This window comes from Rhipicephalus sanguineus, chromosome 4 (assembly GCF_013339695.2).
Source record: "Rhipicephalus sanguineus isolate Rsan-2018 chromosome 4, BIME_Rsan_1.4, whole genome shotgun sequence".
NCBI lineage: Eukaryota > Metazoa > Arthropoda > Arachnida > Ixodida > Ixodidae > Rhipicephalus > Rhipicephalus sanguineus.
In genome coordinates, this window is record NC_051179.1 from 157,172,344 (window position 1) to 157,194,829 (window position 22,486).

Sequence of the window (22,486 nt, forward strand, 5' to 3'; positions counted from 1 at the left end):
ATGTGCACACTGTGTTTCAGGCCATTTGAAAAAATATGCGGCGTGTCACGCGCCTCCGAAGTTCGCGTACACAATTGTGTACACCATGACTGAGGGGGCTATAGGCGCATATATGGTCGAAGAAACTAGGGCACAGAGTTAAAGACATTTGCTTAGAACTTGTCATTGGTTAAACAACAGAATGCGGCAACGCTTTAAAGAAGCATTTTAAAGAAGGCTGTACCTTCTTAAATTTTCAGATAATTGTTGCAGCAATGATTCAGGGTAAATGCTTATAGGCGCCAAATCATTGTCTCAGGAAGAGATAACGTGAATATTCACGCGGCACTTACCTCGCCATCAAGGCAGGTACCTCAGTACTTCACAGCCTGGGCAGCACTTGTTTTATATCTCATCTGTTTAGGGCATTGTATAATAGGACTTTAGCACTGTATAAGCCTCATGTGGCCTCCTAACCTCACTGAGCCCTATTACATCCCATTTAACACCCTCTAATTCCTCGAATAGTACAGCTAGACTCGCCTCACTAGATAAAGTTCTAGCGTTATACGTAGGTATAACGTGGCAGCAGAAAGCACAGGACCGGGTTGATTGGCGGAACATGGGAGAGGCCTTTGCCCTGCAATGGGCGTAGACAGGCTGATGATGATGATGATGGTGATGATGATGATAGGACTAAGAGAAAGCAAACTTCGATGCAACAGGAAGAGCGAATAGTGATCCACTACGTGTGCTGTCAACCCATATTTCACATGAAAAGACTTTAGGTATGTGTTTTTATAGGAAATTCGCTGAAAATCATTGTACTAAGTCCTGGGGAACGCATTGCACTTCTGGAAAGGGTCGAAGTAAGTTTATCGCACTTCTGAAGTTTTCAAGAAATCTCCACTGCGGAAGAATGTCCTGTATTGTTAACTAAAGGTTAATGCACTTCTCACATGTGGCGTTGATGCGTGCATTTTGATAAATGCCAGAAAAACAATGATCGTTTAATAAATAAGACGAGATGCTTGAGTTGTTCGAAAAACATTATCCCCATGTTTTCATAAACTCCTACCGCTGTTAACGTCCGACACGTAAACGTGACTTCTCCAACATATTTACTCCTAGAATGCCGTATATTTCGCTATATAAGTGCCAAAAAAAAAAGAGGTAGAATAAATAACGAGATCATTCAGTGATTACAAGTTCCCCTTCGAGTTAAGTTTGATGCCGACGTAAGCACCTCGGCATAAGTCGGCAAGCTTTCCCTGAAACGAGTGCTTTCAAATACACAGCGAAGCGGCATTACTTGTCTAGATATATTTCAGGGATGACAGCCACATTGCGCATATTTTCAAGAGTTACTTGTTTACAAAAGCGCCATTTTCAACGAAATAGAATTTCCAGTGAGCATGAGGCACCTGTGACCACCACGGAGTTCCGTAGAAGCTGGCTCTCTCAAAGCACTATTTACTTGAAGAACCCCTCCTCCGCATACAAGCAAACAAACAGCCAAAAAACAACCAAGAAACAAACAAACAAACAAACTGATAAGTGTAAATAAATTGCGTATCCGCTCAAATTCGCTACGAGAGCGGTATCTATGTGCGTGTTCGGCCTTCTTCCGCTGCAGGGCCACTCAGCTGGCGTTCCGCGTGTGTTCTTAACGACCTCTGCTTTCCTCGTAACCGAGCAATCGGCCAGTCTTTCCTTGGTCGCGAAACGTCTGTGCGCCATTGCGACCCCCCGGCGAAACACCTCGGGCGTTCCCCTAAGCCGGCCGATGTCCGAATGCTGTCGGCCGGCGAGAGGATGATACTCCGCGCACTTATTTGCCTGGCCGTCTCTCCCCTCACATCTGAAACGTGCAAGCAAGTGTCGGTTTAGTGGGCGCTCGCTATGCCAATGCGGGCGGGTTTTCCCGAGGCCGCCCTCGCTGACGTCATCAGGGGAGGGTACCGTACACCCGAGCTTTCTGAGGCATCAGTTACTTTTGGCGGGAAAGTTGTTGACACGTGCCAGAGAGCGTCTGCGTCCATCGCGGTCTGCTGTAGCCTCGGAGAGTCTAAACTGCAGCCGGGTGTTTTCGGACCAACTTGAGCATTGTCACGTTATTTCAGGTAAGCCATCTTGCGACGAGAGCATTGTGCCATGTCAACAACCACAATTAACAATAATAATCGAGATGGTAAGCAAATTGCACGGTTCTTTGCAAATTTTTCTTTGTTCGTTCTCTCCGTTCTCATTTAACTGCAGCACAAAAAATATGGTTTGCAGAAAGCATTTCATGTATATGTAATGGTGCAAAGATTACTTCTCTTGTTGGCAGCGACAGTATTTCACTATCGTCAATGACTATATACATACATATAGTTTTTAACCACAGCTAAGTGAAACCAACGCCACATGGTTTGTAATGATGTGGCTTTAGACTATACCTTATATGCCTCTGAATCGGTTAATTAAGCCAAATCAGTTACGGAAGCCTTTAATGTTAACTGTAAGACCAAATATGTTTTGTTACGTTGTAGAGGAAATTGAAGAACGAACGATCGAACTTTTTGTGGCAACATGCATGTGGCCTGGCGATGTTTACCGCTGCCTACAGACAGACTGCCAGATACAAAACAAGACCACGTGACGGCGCTCACGCTCTTCCGCATTACAACGCTCTGAACTGTGCTTGGGGCGAAAAACTGCGGGCGCGGACCGTGACGGTGATAGCGTCCGCGGCTCAAGCCGCTCCTAATCTTGTATTATCGAAATGCAGTAACCAGCATGGATTATTTTAGAGACCTATTACATACTAGAGCAATAGTACATAGGCCACATTGACTCAGCCACGTAGGGCCATGTGAAGTCCATAGACACTACTTGTGTAAATCGGCATGGCTGACAAAGCGGCAACCAGATTTTAATAGTGAAGCAATAGGTCGAAGTTGAGGAACCCCCTTTGTCAACATCAATGCTCAAGGTCTAGGTTCTACGAGAAGAGTGGGGGAGGGGAATCTCTTTAGTGATCTGAGCAAAGGCGAAGAAGGAAATAAAGAGGGAGAGAAAAAAACCGCTGATAGCTTGTTGTGCACATCATTTTATACAAACGTTCGAAATGAAGTTTAAATGTGTGTGCGTGTTTTGCTCAATTTATTACGTGCACCTGAAACAAGCGATCGCCACTCTCTGCCAGGCTGCTCGGCAGTTCCTGACGTCAAAGAGCTCATATTGAAACGAAGCGTCGGCACGTCTAACGTAATTAGCAATACTCGGGAAACCACTATTTTATAGCGAACGTGACACCAAGGACAAAGGTAGCGTTTTTGAACCGTCTTGACGGCCTTGCGTGACAGAGACTGGCGCACATTGACTCGGGTGCCAGTATGTAGGTGTAGGGGCTTCGAAGGTTTTGAGATGGTGCCTTCGGAGGCAATGTATCAGTATCAGTGGCGCGAGACAGATCGGGCAGGGAGCTCTCGACACCGAGATAAAGCGAGCAAAGTGTACGTTCATTTTCGCAGGCTCATATACCATTTGCCCATGGCGTCCATGGCTGCATGTACATCACTTATAGGCAGCCATCTAAATTTCAAATGCAAATCTTGAATTTACAACATACACTTTGCCAACATACAACTTTACATTCGAGCAAAGACGGTCTTGGATCTCTTGTCAATGCAGGTGGGGGGTCCGAGTCCTCCCGAGACTCCCTTGACTTTGAGCACTGGTCAACATGGTACTAAGTTTGTGCAGCTTGCTTCACCAGCAACTTATTGTGTATGTGAAAAGTAACGTCCCTTTGCTTTTGGCTGAGCTATGCAATGTTCTTGAACTTTGATTAAACGAACCCGCTGGCCAGTTCTTCAAATTTAATTCTTCACTCTTGTCGCATCATACGTGATAACTACCACGTGTGATAAACTGCCTTCCTTTGCAGGTTGTGAAGGAGTTCTCCCTTATTCCTGTCCGAGATATAACGCCTCAACGACAATGAGCTGGAGTTTGTCGTGCCTTGCAATTTCAGCCGCCTGCATGGTTTTATGCACCACGGGCGTAACAAATGCTGCTACAGTGCCGTCTTCGATTGTGCTAGCCGAGGAACGGGTCAACGAGCTCGTGAAGATTCTCTCCGATATCAAAAGTAAGGAGGTAGCATGCTCGAACTAGCAAAAAACTCTGAAAATAGTGACGAAATCTTTGTATAACCACTGTGAAACAGTCCTTCAACTAAATTTAAGGGCTGTGCAACGTGGAGTTACGCACGTAAACAAAAAATAGACGCATATAAAACGCTTCTCTACCACAACAATAATTAATACATAATCCACTGGGTCCCTAATGAATTCGCCCGCGATGAGTCGAAGGCAAAAGCTGTCGGGTGTGGATAGGTTATGATCAGCAACATAGTCCACATCGTCGTTACCATCATCATCATCGAAATGTGAGAGGTCACGTGAGAGAAAGAGAGAGAGAGTACAACTTTATTAGAGTCCAGTGCAGACGCGGATATCGCCCCGCCTCAACCGCCTACTCCCCACTTGGGGACCTACAGGTCTAGCCTAACAGCATGGACACTTTGTTGATGATGTGGTTGTTGTTGTTGTTGGTGATGATGATGAATTATAGCTTAGCTCTGTAATTAGTTGGCAGCTCTCAACCGACCACGCGACACGCAATTCGCATGGCGAGATGCCTTGTGCGATCTTACGCACCTTTCACGCAGTATTACACCGGTTATGACTCATTGCCGACTTAACCATTGCATATATCTTTTCCAATGCAGTTTCAAGCACTGGGGTCGCTCTGTGGTAGAATACTAGACTGCCACGCAAAATTCAAGGGTTTGATCAGCGCCTGTACCGAAATTTTTAACTCAATAGCGTTAAAGAGAACGTTTCGCAGAAATTCCGGTGTCGGCGTCAATTGTTGTGAGCGAGAAACCGTCATCTTGTTCGTGACCGAAACACATCTGGTATTTTCCATAAATTGACGTATGCACGCACAATTTCGCTTTCCATGCTTTCTTGTGTCGTTAATATACGTAAACACCAACTGCGCTGTTCTAAGGAAATGATTATATAGGACTGTTTTTCTGTTATCTTACAAGGACGAAAAAAAAAACACCAAGTTACGACGTATATTTATTGGAATTGTAGTAAATTTCCCTAAAAGACGCGAGAACTGTAAACTGCCTTCAAGCCCCCCTTTAGCCCATTGTCATTTTGAGCAAACTAGATGATCTTGTAAATTGTTTCGAAGTTGTATAGCTTACGTTGGTTGTGATTCTGTCCGCTTGTTGCTTTTTGCGCTATATTGTCATGCACTACACAATTTCACGTTCTCATTGTGTAAAGCAACAACGTAACACCTCAGTATAACCGTTAAAACCCATACATTCTCGGAACGTGTCGGCGTCGCGGCCTTTATGTAATAAAAGAACCATTGTGTGACGTCAGTGCCCGACTTGGATATACAAATGCTTGTCTGCTTAAACTCGAATTTTCCACGCAGTTTGGCTGGTTCGTTAAGCAATGACAGAGTTCGGGCCCATGCTTATGTTACATTGAAAGGAATACAGGAGGGCGGCCGATTAAATGGGTCACCAGCTTTCACTAAGTTGATGTCAGTGCGTTCAAGCACGTTGAGTGCAGCATAATAGCATAGTGTTATGACATTTTATCTATCGCTTTTTTTCATTAATTGCAACTTCATGATTTCCTCACCCTTATGTAGGTATATATCTAAAAAAAATAACCCAAGCACACAAGGGTTTTTATGCTCTCTCATTTACTGTGCATAAGCGGTTAATTTCTCTATATTGATTTACTCCCTCCCCGTGCACTACAACTGCTGCGAGTAGCGGCGGCTTCCAATCTTTACATTTTACACTACGACGGGTGCTATTAACGATGGCGATTGTATTATCAGCTTAAAACAGGAGTCACATACTACCGAAGCATTTAATATGTAATTGAGTATCGCTACTGCAGAACTGTGGACATTTTTAATGTCTCTGCGCTGGGAGGTTTAGAGATGACGTTTGTGATAGAATGCATTTACTCGGGCATCGCTCGATACTTGCTCTGCCAAGTGCATTGCAAATAGGTTCCTGACTCGCTTGCAGAGAGCATACGGCCACGGAACTGCGCGGACCACTTGCATGCTGGTCAGACTACGAGTGGACTCTACAACGTTTTTCTTCGGGCTGACGACATCACTGGAAAGCTGGTCTACTGTGACATGGAGACAGACGGAGGAGGCTGGACGGTGCGTTCAGCATTTTCTTTGTGATTGGAGGGCGAACAGTGTTTAAAATTTGTGTAATAGTGCGGCGTGCTTATATGTAACAAGAAAAATTTACAACTTACATTAGCCCCTCTCGAGTGCCAGGTGATGCTATTTTATATTTATTAAATGCGAAGCATTTCTTATATTCTGCGATTTGAGCGTACTTCTATCTATCTATCTATCTATCTATCTATCTATCTATCTATCTATCTATCTATCTATCTATCTATCTATCTATCTATCTATCTATCTATCTATCTATCTATCTAGCCGCCTACGACTTTGTGCCTCCTGGTCGCCTGGTTAATCGTTACACCAAAATTGGTATGGCTAACTAGATGACGAACATAAATCACATAACATGAAAATCATGACACGCATTTGTACCTGATAATGCCACTCTGGTGCGCTGGCGGCCGTTTCGCTAGCTCTATATACACCAAAATTGTCGCACTTGATTTGACGAACATAAATGACACGAGTTAACATTAAAATCATGACACGCATGTCATGTACAGCATGACTTACGTGCCACGCTCATGGGGCGCTGGCGGCCGTTTCGCTCGCTTGATCTACCCCGAAATTGGTATTGCGCGACGTGACTGCGTGACGAACATAAACACACGAGTTAACATGAAAATCATGACACGCATGTCATGTACAGCATGACTTACGTGTCACGCTCATGATGCGCTGGCGGCCGTTTTCGCTAGCTTTATATACACCAAAATTGGTATCTTGTGACGTGACTGTGTAACCAACATAAGTAACACGAGTTAACATAAAAATCATTACACGCATGTCATGTACAGCATGACTTACGTGCCACGCTCATGGGGCGCTGGCGGCCGTTTCGCTAGCTTTATATACACCAAAATTGGTATCTTGCGACTTGACTGTGTAACGAACATAAATAACACGAGTTAACATGAAAATCATGACACGCATGTCATGTACAGCATGACTTACGTGCCACGCTCATGGTGCGCTGGTGGCCGTTTCGCTAGCTTTATATACACCAAAATTGGTATCTTGCGACGTGACTGTGTAACGAACATAAATAACACGAGTCAACATGAAAATCATGACACGCATGTCATGTACAGCATGACTTACGTGCCACGCTCATGGGGCGCTGGCGGCCGTTTCGCTCGCTTGATCTACCCCGAAATTGGTATTGCGCGACGTGACTGCGTGACGAACATAAACACACGAGTTAACATCGAAATCATGACACGCATGTCATGTACAGCATGACTTACGTGTCACGCTCATGGTGCGCTGGCGGCCGTTTCGCTAGCTTTATATACACCAAATTTGGTATCTTGCGACGTGACTGTGTAACCAACATAAGTAACACGAGTTAACATGGAAATCATGACACGCATGTCATGTACAGCATGACTTACGTGCCACGCTCATGGGGCGCTGGCGGCGGTTTCGCTAGCTTGATCTACCCCGAAATTGGTATCTTGCGACGTGACTGTGTGACGAACATAAATGACACGAGTTAACATGAAAATCATGACACGCATGTCATGTACAGCATGACTTACGTGCCACGCTCATGGTGCGCTGGTGGCCGTTTCGCTAGCTTTATATACACCAAATTTGGTATCTTGCGACGTGACTGTGTGACGAACATAAATGACACGAGTTAACATGAAAATCATGACACGCATGTCATGTACAGCATGACTTACGTGCCACGCTCATGGTGCGCTGGTGGCCGTTTCGCTAGCTTGATCTACCCCGAAATTGGTATCTTGCGACGTGACTGTGTGACGAACATAAATGACACGAGTTAACATGAAATCATGACACGCATGTCATGTACAGCATGACTTACGTGCCACGCTCATGGGGCGCTGGCGGCCGTTTCGCTAGCTTGATCTACCCCGAAATTGGTATTGCGCGACTGCAGTGTGTGACGAACATAAAAACACGAGCTAACATGAAAATCATGACACGCATGTCATGTACAGCATGACTTACGTGCCACACTCATGAGGCGCTGGCGGCCGTTCGCTAGCTTGATCTATCCCGAAATTGGTATTGTGCGACGTGATTGTGTGACGAACATAAAAACACGAGTTAACACGAAAATCATGACACGCATTTTCCTTAGTGACATACAAGACGATGTATGTAGCTCTTTGCTGGCTCCTTCGCATTACATCGATTCCCACAATGCATGGGATCTGCCGACTTTTTTTTCTTCTGCTTCCGAAGTTCGTTTAGATTTCTCCCTTTTCCTTAAACTCTGCATCGTCGCAATTTTTTGTAACGCCGGAGTTTAATGTGCGGCACTCACGTTCCCGTTTTTGCCGACTTCTTATAAGAATAAGTCAAGCTTTGTTTATGGTGCAATTTATTTATTTAATTATTTATTTATTTATTTGTTTGTTTATTTATTTATTTATTTATTCATAAATAATGTGGTCTGAGTTAGACCATAGCAAATTGGTAGATACACATAAAAAGTCACAGTTTCGCCTCAAGGGCGAAAAAATTTGTGCGATAGCAAGAAATTGGAATGACACAGTATGAGCGGCAAGCAGCTAGAAATTTGCTCCCCGCTGCTCAAGCACAAAGGAGAAAACGCGAAAAGACAGCACAGGTATACATAGGACGAGCGCGGACTGTCACAGTTGTTACTTCAACTAACGCCCACTTTTGCTCTTCTAGCCATCAGATCACACCTTTCGCTAACGCGGCCGCTGCAGCGAGCAATGTGACCTTCGTGTGGTCTATAGCTTCAGTGCAAACTTTGCGGCGATAGCACAAGACATACAAAACTCTCCCTCGAGAGATAATATCGCCAGCACGGTCGACCACACCCTGTATGTCAAAGTACAAGTCGAAGGCGCACATCTCAACTCCGACGAAACACTAGACAGTTTTAGAGATGGGAACCCAAGAAATTTGCCAGCTGCCAGGACGCATGCGCAGAACGCAAGCCACTCTCGGACTCTTGCGCTCGCGTTGCCCACAGACCCCTGCAGCGCCTTCCTTTCGGCGGCAAACAAAACCGCAGAGCGCGCGACCTCAAGAGAAGAAAATAAAGACGGCGCTTGGCAGTGGCTTCACAGCCACGGCTCGCGTTCCGTGCGAGCGTCGATTCTGGTCACTAAGACAAATCTTCATTTGGTTCTAGTTCATACATATTCCTGAGGCTAAAATTACTGCGCAAGCGCACTTCTTCGTCCTTCTTACTTGTTCTTTACTTCTTTGTTCCTGCACCCATGTGAATATAATTTCATGTCTCCGCATGTCTGATACACTATCATCCTTGTTACACGTTTTCGTTTAGAGCTATTGTTGTGTGCCCATGTGCGGTAAGTTTGTGTAGTTATGGTTACCGCATGTGCGGTAAGTTTGTGTTGGTTATTGAAGAATAAAGCAGTCGTTAGTGAGCGCTTGTGTCGTAGGTTTCTTTTCTTCGTGGGTGTCTTGTTCATTTGAGCTGTAATTTTAGCCTCATGATTCTGGTCGCAGTGTAACATATGTACTGCGATGCTGGTTCAGCCGTCTCGTTGCTTCCCTCCTGCAGCATAAGTCTACAAGAGCCAAAGTGTTCCCACTAGCTCGCGCCACCAAGAGCCGCGGGACGCTCTTCTTTTAAAGACGATAGTCTTTCTTGGGATCCTTAAACGGAGAAATTTTGGTCTGTCTTTCTGTCTGTCTGTCTTTCTCTTTGTCGGCACGTCCCTCGATTCAGCCACCCGGCCAAAGTTGAACCACTTGCCCAAGGGCCAGCCATCTTGAACGGCTGACTAGGTTCATACTTGTGTACGTTGTTGATCAAAAAGCAAACATTACGCATATCTGAGGCGCAACATCCGTAGGCAAATATTAGGTAGTGTGTTCCTTTAATAGAAAATGCATACATACGTAATTCTAAAGACCCTAGTTTCTTAAGCTGCACTGAAAATGCGACTGCGCGTTAAACTTGACTTCCTCCGTGCCCTCTGCATGAGCTCATTGTTGTGTTTCGGTTTCGGTTCTGTATTGCACTCTACGAATGCCATGGGGCGCCGCTCTGGCATTCCTTTTACCCAGGCGACGTGTAAATAAAAGAGTGTGTCGAGAGTACTCGTTGAGTGCGGACGTTTCTTATGCTTCAGCGCTTCGTGCCAAACCGCGTGTTCGGGCTGGCTAGCGTCCCCGCCGTTCTTCGCCTGCTGCTGCGCCGGGACTACCAGCCCGCTACACAGCACTCATGTTTCCCGACGTATTGCCAGATGGCGTCCATATCTCACGCAGCGCCTCTTCTATCGTCTTTAGACGACATTTGCAGCGAAGCACACAGATACGCGGCCAATTTTTCCCTGGCTGACTAGCCACGAGTGCCGTGGCGCTGCAACCCCGAAATGGAAAACTAGCGTGGCTCGCCAGATATACTACACAAACGCAACGCAGGCGACGATGCAGCATGGCCCGCGTCTCGCATAATTTTAATTTCGTCACGTGTGGCGTCCCGTGCGTTTCACCCAATGCCGCGTGCGTTTCTATTCTGCCGTTAGTATCCTAGATAACGAATGATGCATGGCGTAATTGCCTAAGACAGCGAGCTGCGGAGTGAAGGGTCGCAGGTTCGAAGTCCCGGTCGAGCGCTTCGGAATTAGGGTGCCTTGATGCGCGTTTTGTTGCGCGCGCACACATCGAGGCACACTATTCGGAATACTTTTCTTGTGAACTATTTTTAGTTGTGGTATTTATTAGTGTACATATAGACATCCATATTCGGGGCATGATGTCGATGGCAAAAATCGGCCGAGAGTGTCCATATTATTGCAATCACACTGAAAAGGTCCACGTATGGGGGAAAAAAAAGAAAAAAAAAACCGATGGGCAGGTAGTTTGAACAGGGTACATAAAAGTTCAGATCAAATGCTCTTGAAAGGATACCAAAGATTTTTGGGTTACAGCTTCGTTAAAAAGGCTATTCGAATCGTTTGTTGTGCGAAACAAAAAAGACGTTAACTCATGTGTACAAGGAAACTGATATTCAAGGGTACCTTGGCATTGCTGTGCTAGCCGTACAAAAGAAGGCGCAACACGCACTCATGATACTGATGGCTTCAAATAGCCTTGCTCTCTTAACTTTTGCGCATGTGCGGGTCAAGACAGGAAATAACGCAACGTGATTACGCTCGTCGCATTCTTTTACAAATTTTCTTTCTGTTCATGTCGCGGGATCGAATCCCGGCCGCGGCGGCCGCATTTCGGTGGAGGCGAAATGCTAGAGGCCCGAAAATGCCTAGATTTAGGTAGACGTTGAAGAACCCCAGGTGACCGAAATCTCCGGAGCACTCCATATGGCGTCTTTCGTTGCCGTATCATGGTTTTCGCACGTAAAACCACTACGGAATAGTTATTTACTTCTGTTCGTTAATTATTTTTTTCTTCGTCGTATTGACGCTATGATGAAAATTGTGTGAACTGCTTCAGCACTAGTTTATTATCTTTTGGTTCATTGCGATTTAGCAGAACTCAGCCTTGGTGATGACGGCTTCGTTATGCTGCACATGTGGCGGTATCAATGTTGAACAAAAATCATTAACTTGTGCTTGTCTGTGAATCAGGTGATCCAGCGGCGTGGTCAGTTCGGAAACAGCGCCTACTACTTCTACCGGAACTGGACGGAATACGCGGAGGGCTTTGGTGACCCTTCCAAGGAATGCTGGATTGGTAAGTGCGCATATGTTCGGGAAGTGCGTCAATTGGCTTGATGCAACAGCACAAAACCATTTTTATGGAGTCCTTCACTAATATCCAGGTTATATCGAGCAAGGTGATTCATTAAAAAAAATTCACAGCATATCCACGTGGTGAATGATGATGAGTGGGGTGAAGCTCCGGAGAGAATCATCGGTAAACCGTGAATGTTCTGTGTAACGCCCCATCAATCATCATATGAAGAGTGAGAAACACTGTGTGTATATTACAAACATCAAACTTTTATTTTTCTTAATTAGATGATGCTTGGCTTGCGTTGACCGTTCGTTTTCACGGCTTTATGGTCCGTGAAGTGAAGGGACAGTGGTTCTTGTAAGGGTTGCAACTGGAAATTAGAAAATATCAGGTCTATACACGTCCCTGCGATGGTCGTTGGTTTCATATGATCAAAGGACGTGCACGTGAGAGCATATTTGGCTGCCATATGTTGTATTAACCACTCATTGTTCTTTTCGGTAATGTCGACATTCAGGTTAGCAACTAACACAAATGATATATTCTTGTACTTGTCATAATTACAGAATGCCGTGTCAATGAATGTCTTGATATTCCCACTCGACAAATTGGGTGCAAGGTACATGGTCATGATGATGCATCCATCAAAATCGATGGCAGCATATTCACCGTTGTGGCTTTGTGTCGTTGGTAGTAGTTTGAGATCTTGTGCCTTTTCTGTATTTTTTGACGTATACGGCCACACCACGTGCAGGACGCTCTGCATCATCGATGCACACGACTGGAACGTATCCTTTGATATACGGTCTTTTGGCGTTGCACGTCTCGGTAAGACAGAGAACGTCCACTGCAGTAAGTATGGGGTAGTCACTCGTCAACGTCGTCTTCTTCTTCTACTGCATACCAGAACGCGCGCAGTAAAGAAGAAAGAATGCCACACAGGCGAACACGCACGAGAGTCTCACTCGTCAACTTCGTCTTCTTCTTCTACTGCATACCTGAACGCACGCTTCTCACGAACTAGAGGTGGCTACTACAAACAAACCTACAAACGGAGGATGGACAGACCCACGGCATAAGGAGCTTCGTCCCTAAAACGTGAAGCTGTAATCGCAGACATAGGAAAATATCTCTCGATCAGTCGATCGGCCGGGGACTGCGATGTTGTATTTTACGCAATTTTCTTTAGTATTTGCTTTTAACATAATGCGAAAAATGACGTCCTGTTTACATAAAGTAGCGAGATGGTTACGACTGTCTTTGACAACGTATTCACGAGCTGCTCGAATTGTCGTACACTTATCACAAGAAAGCACCGCGGAGATACTTTGTTCAAGCAAGCAAACAAGGTGTGAAGACTACTACCACCAGACATCGTACATTCACAAAGCTTTTGCTGAAAGCACACACTTCCAGGGCAAACCGTCAGTCCTTGGTCAAGTAGAATAGTTCTGGACAAGAAAAAACAGAAGCAAAAGACAGTACGTGGTGTAGAGGAATATTTATTTACTTATTTATTTACATGTTATAAAGCAGAAACACTGCATAAGCAAGATATTTATTTATTTATTTATTTATTTTATTACATATACCTACAGCGACCGAGTTGGGCATTATTGTAGCGGATTATTACACGCATAATATTGTAATAAAATATCACAAATCAACAATATCAAAAGCATACACTAGCATAAGCCGACATCACGGTTAAAGAGACGACACAGTATTACCCAGCTAAAGACAGTCCATTACACTTACTTTTCATGTAATATTTAAATGAATTCACAAGAAGTTCTCTATGGCAGAAGAAAAGTTTGTTGCACATACTATAAATAATATATCAAAAGCAGTGAACATAAAATTTCAATTTCAATTTTCAATTCCATACATTGGCTTCGGTGTCTGCCGTTTTATTGCATCCCGCGCTGTGCGCTGTTGTCGATTTTAAGCTGTCGCCAACTCGTACAAACAATCGCTTACTTTGCTTACGGTGTGTTTACGACGTGAGCCCTATTTCGGCTCAGGTCCTGAAATCCTGCTCCAACGAGTAGGAAGTTTTACATGAGAAACGCTGCGCACATGTCATGCGTAGTCATGTGAAAAGTTCAATTATATCTATAGAAGTGATGGGCACACTTTCATTTGGTTAGTGGTGCCAAATGCGTTTCAAGGTAATGTTGATTTAAGGTAACCGTGCAAGGGAAGACAACCAGTGTCGCGAAATTTGTGACTTGACCACTCTTGAAGCGTTCGAATGTAAAGAAATGAAGCTTTGTCCAACGCGTGTTATGTTAAGGCAATATGATTTATTCCGCACGTGCACTTTGTCCTGCACTGCAAGAACTCTTTAGATGTACTGATGAGTGCAGTAATTGATCGCTTTCGATTCGGCGTAAGTTTTTAACGTTCTCAGTCAAGCCTAAATAAAACATTACAGTAACATGCATAAAGAAGTAACTGATTAAGGTGAACGTTCGTGCGTATTGGCCTGATGCGCTTTTTGTGCCGTCTCCCTTCGTTGGTTTCCTCACTGTATCATTTTTCTTGCGCATAGAGAAGCCATAACTACGTTTTTCATGGGTTTATATCTGTTGTATGTGTGCTTCCTTTATTGATATTCGCGTCACACGTACATACGTTATTGGAACCACGTTGAAGTATGTGGTGCTGGAAAATGAAGCATGCCTTCTTGTGTTACTGCAGGTCAAAAGTTTCATAAACATAAGCTACATTCTTTCCCGTTCTACAAGGAAAAGAAAGATATGCCCCACTTTTCTTTGGGTGCATATATTCACAAATGTCCAACTATCCAAACATCCACCAGTCCGGCCTGAGGCGATCTACTCCTCCATAGATAAATTTTATTCCATAGCGTGCTCCCATCTCTGGCACATGTTGATTTCGGAGTACTATCTTTCATATATATTGGTCAACAGGCAACAAGGCGTTACATGCCCTGACAGAGGATGGCGAAGGCATGGAGCTAAGGATCCTGCTGAAGAACGACACCGGTGACAGCGTCTCCATTGAATACGACAGTTTTCAGGTCGCCTCGGAGGATCAGCACTTCAAGCTGCAGTTGGGAGATCTCCTTGGTCCACCTGGTAAGTATAGAAGGGTTTCCTGTAGCAAGGTTAAGTAGGAGTGAATGTTAAACTGTTTGGAAAAATGTCGTTAGCCCAAGTTGCAAAACTACCTAAGCAATTTGGAAATTTCTCGCGAGCACTGGAGTAAGTGAAACATGCTATAATTGGTTCCACATAAATGAATTGGCGATCAATAAGTTTTCATCAACCCAGAGGTCAACACATGGACATGCATTTCTTATGGGTATGCAAATTTTGTATACTTTTTAAGGGATAGAATTGGCACGATACTTGTAGCCGGCACATGTACTTTTCACTATGCATATCAGGCTCTGTCAGTAGCAGGTAAACACTGCGCTTGCTGTTCGCCGCAAGCTCGAGAAAGAAGCAGAGATACTCATTAGGCACACCAAGTTGACCTGGTCATAAAGGTTACCGCGCTAAAGGAATTGCTGGATGAGTATTATCGTGAGGAGCAGGAGCGTTAACAAAGGAAATCTTGTCGCATACGCGCGAAGCAAAGATCGAGTGGCGAGCGGCAAGCAACGCGACGAACAAGCCAAAATGGGCATGATACGCTAACATTGCCGGTGCCACCATATCTGCGTTCCTAACAAAATAAAAACGACACATGACGGCACCGTAAAGACCAGTGTATGTAGTGAGCTCGTTACGTATCGCTTTAGCTTGGAAGACTCAGCAGTTTAGCGAAAATACAGGGGATCATTTTCTATCCGAGCCTCACAGTCCTTATATATGTTGTTTTCCTGCGGCAGCTAGTCGTAACTGTCCAATATTTGACATCATTGAAACGTTTTTTATATGAATATTCCTTAGCCTTGAAGCATTGGGCACAATTGGTGTTCTATTATCGACGAAAGAAAAATAGAGAGAAGGAATTGAAGAATCTGAGAAATAGTTAAGAAAATGTCGTTTCTTTGTATTTTTTTGTTGATGAACACCTACATTTTGTAAAATTTATGTGCAGCAGGCGATTTGGGCGACGAGTGCACATGTCTTATTACTATATAACTGCATGCTCTGCAAAATCCGTATTACCTTCCGTAACTGCAGGAAACGAGCAAATAGAAGCGCTCGAGAGGTTGTGCCCATTCTATAAATGCTGTTACTACAGGACATACATCGTTAAAAGGTCAAAATTATTGCCCTGTAGAAGAAATATGACGGGTAGCAAAAAAAAATACAACAATGCGCCGTACGGCGCACCAATATTTTGATATTGCTGATCAATTAAAAATAAACTGGTGTAAAATAGGGAAGTACGCGCGCAGAGCTGCTGGCGGGAAAACAAGGAGGGCTGCGACGTTGGATCACCACTTGTAAGACCTTTCTTTTACCTCCGAAGGCCTCTTATGGAGGAGTGCAGGAGCGCAATTTAAGATTCGATGTTTAGCTTTCTGCAGGTGCTGCGAAGAAATGAATAGATTGTGTCGGGATGATGGCACATGCTTTAGCCCGCGCAGAATCAAGCATTTGGCATTTGGCCGCTAGTGCTAAACAGACGCACATCTTTAAAGATCCGTGTGTGGCTTGGGGGGTAGGGGGTGGTGATGCTGTCTTATTTTCCCACCCTTTTGTATTTCGTAATCATTTGACAAGCACCAACAAAACTGCTCATAACTCATTGCTACATGTTATTTCTTCCTGATCTATATACCAAACGCACAAGTCGAGTGGGCAGCGCGGAATTATAATGAGGAAACCGGGGTAATTGTACACAGCCGCGCTTTAGCATTGACGGTAACAGTAGCAGTTATTACTCACTGCTGGCAACATAGACTTGAGCATTTCTCATATAAACGGGCAAACAGTTAGGCGATTTCTGGGTGCGGCGTACTGCTGCAAGCGAGGTTTGAGTATTTAATTGTAGAATATGGCACCGTAAGTACGTGCCCAGTCGGGGAGTACATGGCTGTCACCCTGCGTTTGAGACAGCCTGATGTGCGCTTCTGCGGTCCCTTTCGTATCGCTCACGGTAGTACGGAAACAAACAAATGGCGCTGGGTTGTTCTCACCAGAAAAATTAAGAACACGCATGCATAACGTAGAAGGCACGACAACATAGAGCCTGTTGCGAATCGCTCATATCCTCTCTGGTAAAGACGACTGTTTTGTAGACACGTTGGCTTCAGAGGAATTGGAAGTTCAACGAGCTCTGATCAAATCATGTTTTCTTTGCTATTATTGTGTGTTTTGTGTTAGAACCACGCACGCAGAATGTCTCTGTTTCCAAGCTTAATAATAAGCAACTATACTAGGCACAAGCATTTCTCGGATAGTGCATACAGCTAGTGCACAATCTTATAAAGGTACGGGAAGCCGAACCTTCGTTTGCCAACGCTTGATTGTTGGCTGCTGGCCCAGAGTGAGACATTGGTCAGGAAAAAGTGTCATTCACACCAGACGCCTCCTCCAAGATAAAAACGAAAAAAACATTATCGTATATATATATATATATATATATATATATATATATATATATATATATATATATATATATATATATATATATAGAGCACTGTTGTCGCTCATTTCTTAGAAAGAAAAGACGGATGACTTATTGTTCTTAAGTGAATAATAACCTTTTGCTCCTTTCGTCAGTTTTCGCGGCGGTAGGACGATGGTGGTGGGCATTTCATTGCGGATATAAAAGTGCCGAAGCATGAATCTCGTGTTCTCCTGCGACACGGTTGTGGGGAGCATTCGTCGCCGAAGGCCGCCGCTGCTTTTTCTGAGACACACGTTCCGAGTTATGGCCAGTGCTTCGGGGTGTCGAAGATGTTATGGTGGACATTTCCTCTTCACTCGCTGTTATGTTTCTCTGTCGAGGCTGTGAGAGAGGTACACACCAGCGCCGGCGGCCGCTGGCTATATGTATAGAAGATTATACTACCCCTACTAATACGCTTGCTAATGACTATATTTCCTCGGTAAGTACAAGACGTTGCAATGAGCAGTACACAAATCTGCTGTATGTGGCATGTGTAAGCACTTGGAAGTGCATCGTTCCTTTAATTTAGAAGAATGCTGTTGGGTGAGTTGCCTTAATAAAGCGAGTAGCTCTCTTCAAGGGTCCGTATACTCGCTCATTTCGACAACCATCTTCAGTGCTCACAGTGCTGGTTTCTCCTTGTAAAGGACGCATTGAAGCATGATTCGCCTCTTTCCTTCTTGTCTCATTTCATTCGCGCGATACATTTTGTACACGTTGCACTGCAAGGGAAGGAGCAGCGGGCCTATGCCTTCGAACTAGCTGAGGCGGCATGTTAGTCATATAAAACCTGGTTATGGCGTTGATTCTGTTGTGCTACCTCTCGCCGCTCGGCTCGACGGTTTGAGGAATTTGCTCATCCGCAATGCCCCCCGACATCCGGTGGGAGGGGGGGGGGTACTGGGCACGTAGCAGTAGTAGTAAGTTCGACGTAGCAGTAGTAGTCATCGTAGTATAACAGGAATAATGCTATTTGTAGAAGTGACAGTAGCATGCATGAATAAAGCAACTTGCAGTATTCAAGCGTCTCAGACTCAGGCCCGTACTGAAGGTATTCAGGAAATATTTCATTTGGAAACTGTACGGCGTAATAGGCAATGATGCGGCATAACGACGTAGAACGGTGACATCGAAAGTGTACGTCGCACCCACAATGCTGTAACTGAATAGAACGTCTCACAGTGGAGTACGCAGTAGTACTGTGAAGCGTTAACGAAATTTTTTTCTAAACAGAATGGCCACACTGCGCGCAACAACTGATTTGAATTCACGCATTTACTACCTAGTTGCATCAAGAGATGCCGATTCATGGCAGTTTCAATAATCTTCAAACTGTTCTGGAAGCAGAGAACATATGCATGCTAGTAAGTTGTCGCTACAGGGAAATAATATGCAAATTCGACGCATATGTTCGGGATTTATGTTAACGAAGCTATGTCGAGGAGGTAAGCTCTCTCTTTATATAAATAAGTGCGCTTATTATCATTGTTTTCTTTTTTACTTTGACCCTACGCGCTGTGTAATATCATCATGTGCTTACGTTTATGTCCTGTGCAGTTCGCAAGCTACGCTAAAGCATAAACACGAAATCACACATGCTGTTTAACGACATGTGATGCATTCTATTTTTTATTTTCTCAACCCATGCAAGGAAATAATCGCGTAAAAATGAAAGAAGGCACTGACAAGCGAGTCCTAATTTATTTGAAAGTCTGTGTGATTCACAGTTGCCTGTGAGTTGGTGTTATATAAGGAGATCTATTACTTCAAATCGTCGAAGAGAAGAGCTGAGTGAACAGGCACCACATTCAAGCTCTAGGAGCATCTCTCGCATTCTTAACCGAAACGCGATAAACAGAGAAGCCGCAAGCTCTCCGAGAGAAGTTCGTATTGGAAGATTCCCGTGGATATTTTTAACAGAGCGAATCACTGACATTGAAACTGCGTTGAAGTGAGCCCGCCACTCTATAGCAATCATTACGTTGCAATACGTGCAGGCTGGGACGCTCTCAGGGACGGCCACAACTGCGCCTTCACCACTTTCGACCAGGACCACGACAACTTGCCGGAAAACTGCGCCAAAACATTCCGCGGTGCCTGGTGGTACAACAGGTGCCACGCGGCCAACCTCAACGGCCTCAATATGAATGGCTGGCACGAAAGCTTCGCCGACGGCATCGAGTGGAGTCTACGAGGCACTCCCGGTCACCTTTACCACTATTCGTACCCCAGTGCTACAATGATGATACGTCCCACCGGAACGCAAATTCAGAGGCGTATTAACTCCGCGGGGAGAGAAAAGGAAGGCGTATAGGTCACTTCGTTGGTAGGAAGTTCGAGTTCACGCTGAGATGGGCCAGCCAATGAACAAGCATATGTCGAATAATGGTTTAGTTTCGGGATGTCTGAGGCCCATTCGGCTAACATTGCGCGATCCAAGTTGACACATTACATTTGTTGCTTCCTATCAGCAAGCCTGCTCTCGATGTACGGAATATCATCTCGCTGCAAAATTAAAACCGTAGAGAGCGTGAACGTACCGTATTCTTCCATATTGCTAGCGAACACACACAAAGGACGACATAGAAGGAGACAGGACCACCGCGGTGGTCCTGTCTCCTTCTATGTCGTCCTTTGTGTGTGTTCGCTAGCAATATGGAAGCATACAATCAATACCAACTAGCCCAGCTTAATGCAGTACCGTATTCTTCAGCGCAAGTGGCTGTATAGCATATTGAGTGCACTGTTACGCTAAGGCAGCAAAACATTTTTTTTTTCAGTGGAGCCAATCCAGAGAAGGGAAGAATGCCAGCGCATACAAGAAACCGTACAGCACTAACCAATTTCCATATGTACCATATAAAGCTGAACACGGTTTGGCGCGTTAATTAGAGGCATTCGGTAAAATTCGGCTGGTAGGTACCTCACTCCGACTCGAACGGCACAACGCGAAGCTCGCTATTATACCGAACCATAGGAAGCACGGTTATACCGAATTAGCAGGTGCTGCACTCTACAAAGCAATCGCAAGCTGAGAGAAAGAAAGCGTCGCCCTATGTTGCAAATAAAGAACACGCAAATACCGAATAGCCGTCGTGTATCTTGCCACGGCAGGCATAATGCCAACTATGGAAGTTACGCCAACCCTATGGAAACCTGCAAGATCCACATCAAGCAAACATCCACAAGTTTCGGTCGTGCTCTGAGGTTGACGTGAAGAGCACGTCAGGGTAGTTTTATCACGGTGTCCTGAAAGAATTAGTCAATTGTGAAGGCTGCATGTTGAGTAGCCCAACATGATGCATGTCGTCCGAAAGCTCCGGAGCACATTGCCACATGTTCTAAAGGAACTGATGCGTTGAGACACCGTCATCATCGAAAAACCAATAGCGAATTAAGCAGTGTAGCTTATTCGAGTGCTCTGAAATTGACAGATTCGGCAACGCATGTCTAAGCGCTAGTCGTTGTTACTATCAAAGGAAGGATTCGAATTGTCGCGCAAGCGACGGATGTCACAGTGACCGCCCATTGTTGTTTGCCTTGTTTTTGATGTCAGGGTGTCCTCCTTTCAGAACTAATAATATGTGCCTGTGAAGGAAGTTTTGGGTGCAAGAATGTGGGTCTTTTCGAAGAATAAAGTCGCTATTGGAAGGCAGTGTCTCTTGTGGATGTGTTACTTCATTTATGTGCCCCTGAGCTGGAGAGGTTACTGGGAAAATCTGCACAAAAATATCACGGAAAAACCTGCCACGAAATTAGTAAAGCCTTCCCATTTCAGCAAAAGATTTTCGTGACTAATCGGAAGGACGGAAACTACAAGAGAGAGAAAGGAAACGCCTGGATGGTAGCCAGACCAGAAGAACGAATAGGCTATCCTGCCCTGGGGTGAAGGGATGGGTGAGTTACAAAGTCACAGGTAGAGAGAAAGATACAGCTAGGGAAGAGTATATGTATAAAGTCACATTCCACGCAGTCACGATATCGCTACTGGTATCGTATTAAATAATTTTAATAGCTCCTTCGTAGCCTTCATCCGCGACGATTTCTCAGGGCGACATTCTAAAATGGTTGCTGCCGACATCGGTCTGTGGTCAAGAAGAGCTAAAGCGATTGCAAGCGACCGCAACCGAACATTATAGCGAAAACAGACGCCGCACCTATAACCGGCGAAATAGATTGGCATTTTTTTAGGTATATTCCAGTGAGCATCTCAAAACAAATTAAAGCGTTCGGGTGACGGAGCCTGTACTTTTCGCTGTTTGATCGATGACGGATGGACAGAGTGATGCAGTTCATAGCATTAAATGGCTGACTTCCTATTATCTCACAGTTCAAGGTACTTGGAGTGCAGAATAGTTTTTCTTTTTTAAGCAACTAGTCAGCGTTTCGCTCCCCTGCTGTAGCTCCTGTATGGTATGTTGTTTGTAATGGTTGCGTTTTGCTTATTCTATTCAACATACTTATTCATTCTTGGCAGAGCAATAAGGCGTAAGCAAAGCCATCAACGACGCAGATAGCTCGGCGCAAGAATATAGCATGGTGGTTCTGTCAGGACTCAACGTGAGTGTCTAACGGAAAGAAGTAACACGTGATAATGACAGGCTGTTCCATAAATATTTATACTATATTGTAGAAGCTTATTTCTTTATTTTTCATCTGACATGGATTAACTCACAGACTCAGTTACACGTGTAACCAACGCTCGGCTCAGGGTACACCAATATGTTTGAGAACCTTCGCGATTATTTTGGACCGTTCTCATGAAATTCAGATATCACGTGGTTGTGAATGTCAATCACGCAAAGCACAAGACGGTAAAGGTGGAACTCTTTAGTGCGCGAACCTGTGTCCAAATAAAAGAGAAGGAATATTCACAATCCAATGATAGCGGCGAGTACAGTTGCCGATTATCGACAATCTGACCATC

General features: G+C 44.6%; 1 protein-coding gene across 1 annotated transcript; it reads left to right on the forward strand.

Annotated features, from left to right (window-relative positions):
• Positions 1-1,944: 1,944 nt before the first annotated feature.
• LOC119390854 (techylectin-5A) lies at positions 1,945-20,103 on the forward strand. The gene is made up of 6 exons (XM_037658565.2): positions 1,945-2,102; positions 3,914-4,117; positions 6,101-6,243; positions 11,853-11,958; positions 14,898-15,065; positions 19,557-20,103. The coding sequence occupies exons 2-6, from the start codon at positions 3,967-3,969 to the stop codon at positions 19,871-19,873; spliced, it is 885 nt and encodes a 294-aa protein (XP_037514493.1). The 5' UTR covers positions 1,945-2,102; positions 3,914-3,966; the 3' UTR covers positions 19,874-20,103.
• Positions 20,104-22,486: the final 2,383 nt, after the last annotated feature.

Coding starts and splice junctions, on each gene's coding strand:
- LOC119390854 (XM_037658565.2), top strand. CDS start 3,967: ATGAGCTGGAGTTTGTCGTGCCTTGCAATTTCAGCCGCCTGCATGGTT. Junction 11,959..14,897: donor TTCCAAGGAATGCTGGATTG/GTAAGTGCGCAT, acceptor ATTGGTCAACAG/GCAACAAGGCGTTACATGCC. Junction 15,066..19,556: donor AGATCTCCTTGGTCCACCTG/GTAAGTATAGAA, acceptor CAATACGTGCAG/GCTGGGACGCTCTCAGGGAC.